At 59.5% G+C, this 247-nt stretch overlaps 1 protein-coding gene across 1 annotated transcript in view; it reads right to left on the reverse strand.

The window, feature by feature from the left end:
• Positions 1 to 247, reverse strand: part of LOC119586071 (gamma-glutamyl hydrolase-like) — a 9,028-nt gene that overhangs the window by 2,987 nt on the left and 5,794 nt on the right. The window contains exon 7 of the mRNA XM_037934771.1: positions 3 to 238. Within this exon, the coding sequence (XP_037790699.1) occupies positions 3 to 238 (236 nt within the window). The remainder of the gene's footprint in view (positions 1 to 2; positions 239 to 247) is intronic.

Here is a 247-nt window from a genome sequence, read left to right on the forward strand (position 1 = left end):
CTTGATTAGCAAAGAAATTGGCGAAGAACTGTCCGACGCCCACAGCCTGGGGCGTGTGGGGAATGGCGTCGTGTTTCTCGTCGTCCTTCCACTCGAACTGGTTCTTCTCGGGGTGAAACTGCGAGCCGAAGAGAGGGAGGGCGACGTGTTCCATCAGCGCCACGTACTCGAGGCCGTCGAAGTCGAAGCTGGTGGCCAGGAGCTTGAACTCGTCGGCGAGGCCAGAGAGGGTGAAGTTCTGAGGCGA

This window comes from Penaeus monodon, chromosome 20 (genome assembly GCF_015228065.2).
Source record: "Penaeus monodon isolate SGIC_2016 chromosome 20, NSTDA_Pmon_1, whole genome shotgun sequence".
In the NCBI taxonomy this organism is placed as follows: Eukaryota; Metazoa; Arthropoda; class Malacostraca; order Decapoda; family Penaeidae; genus Penaeus; species Penaeus monodon.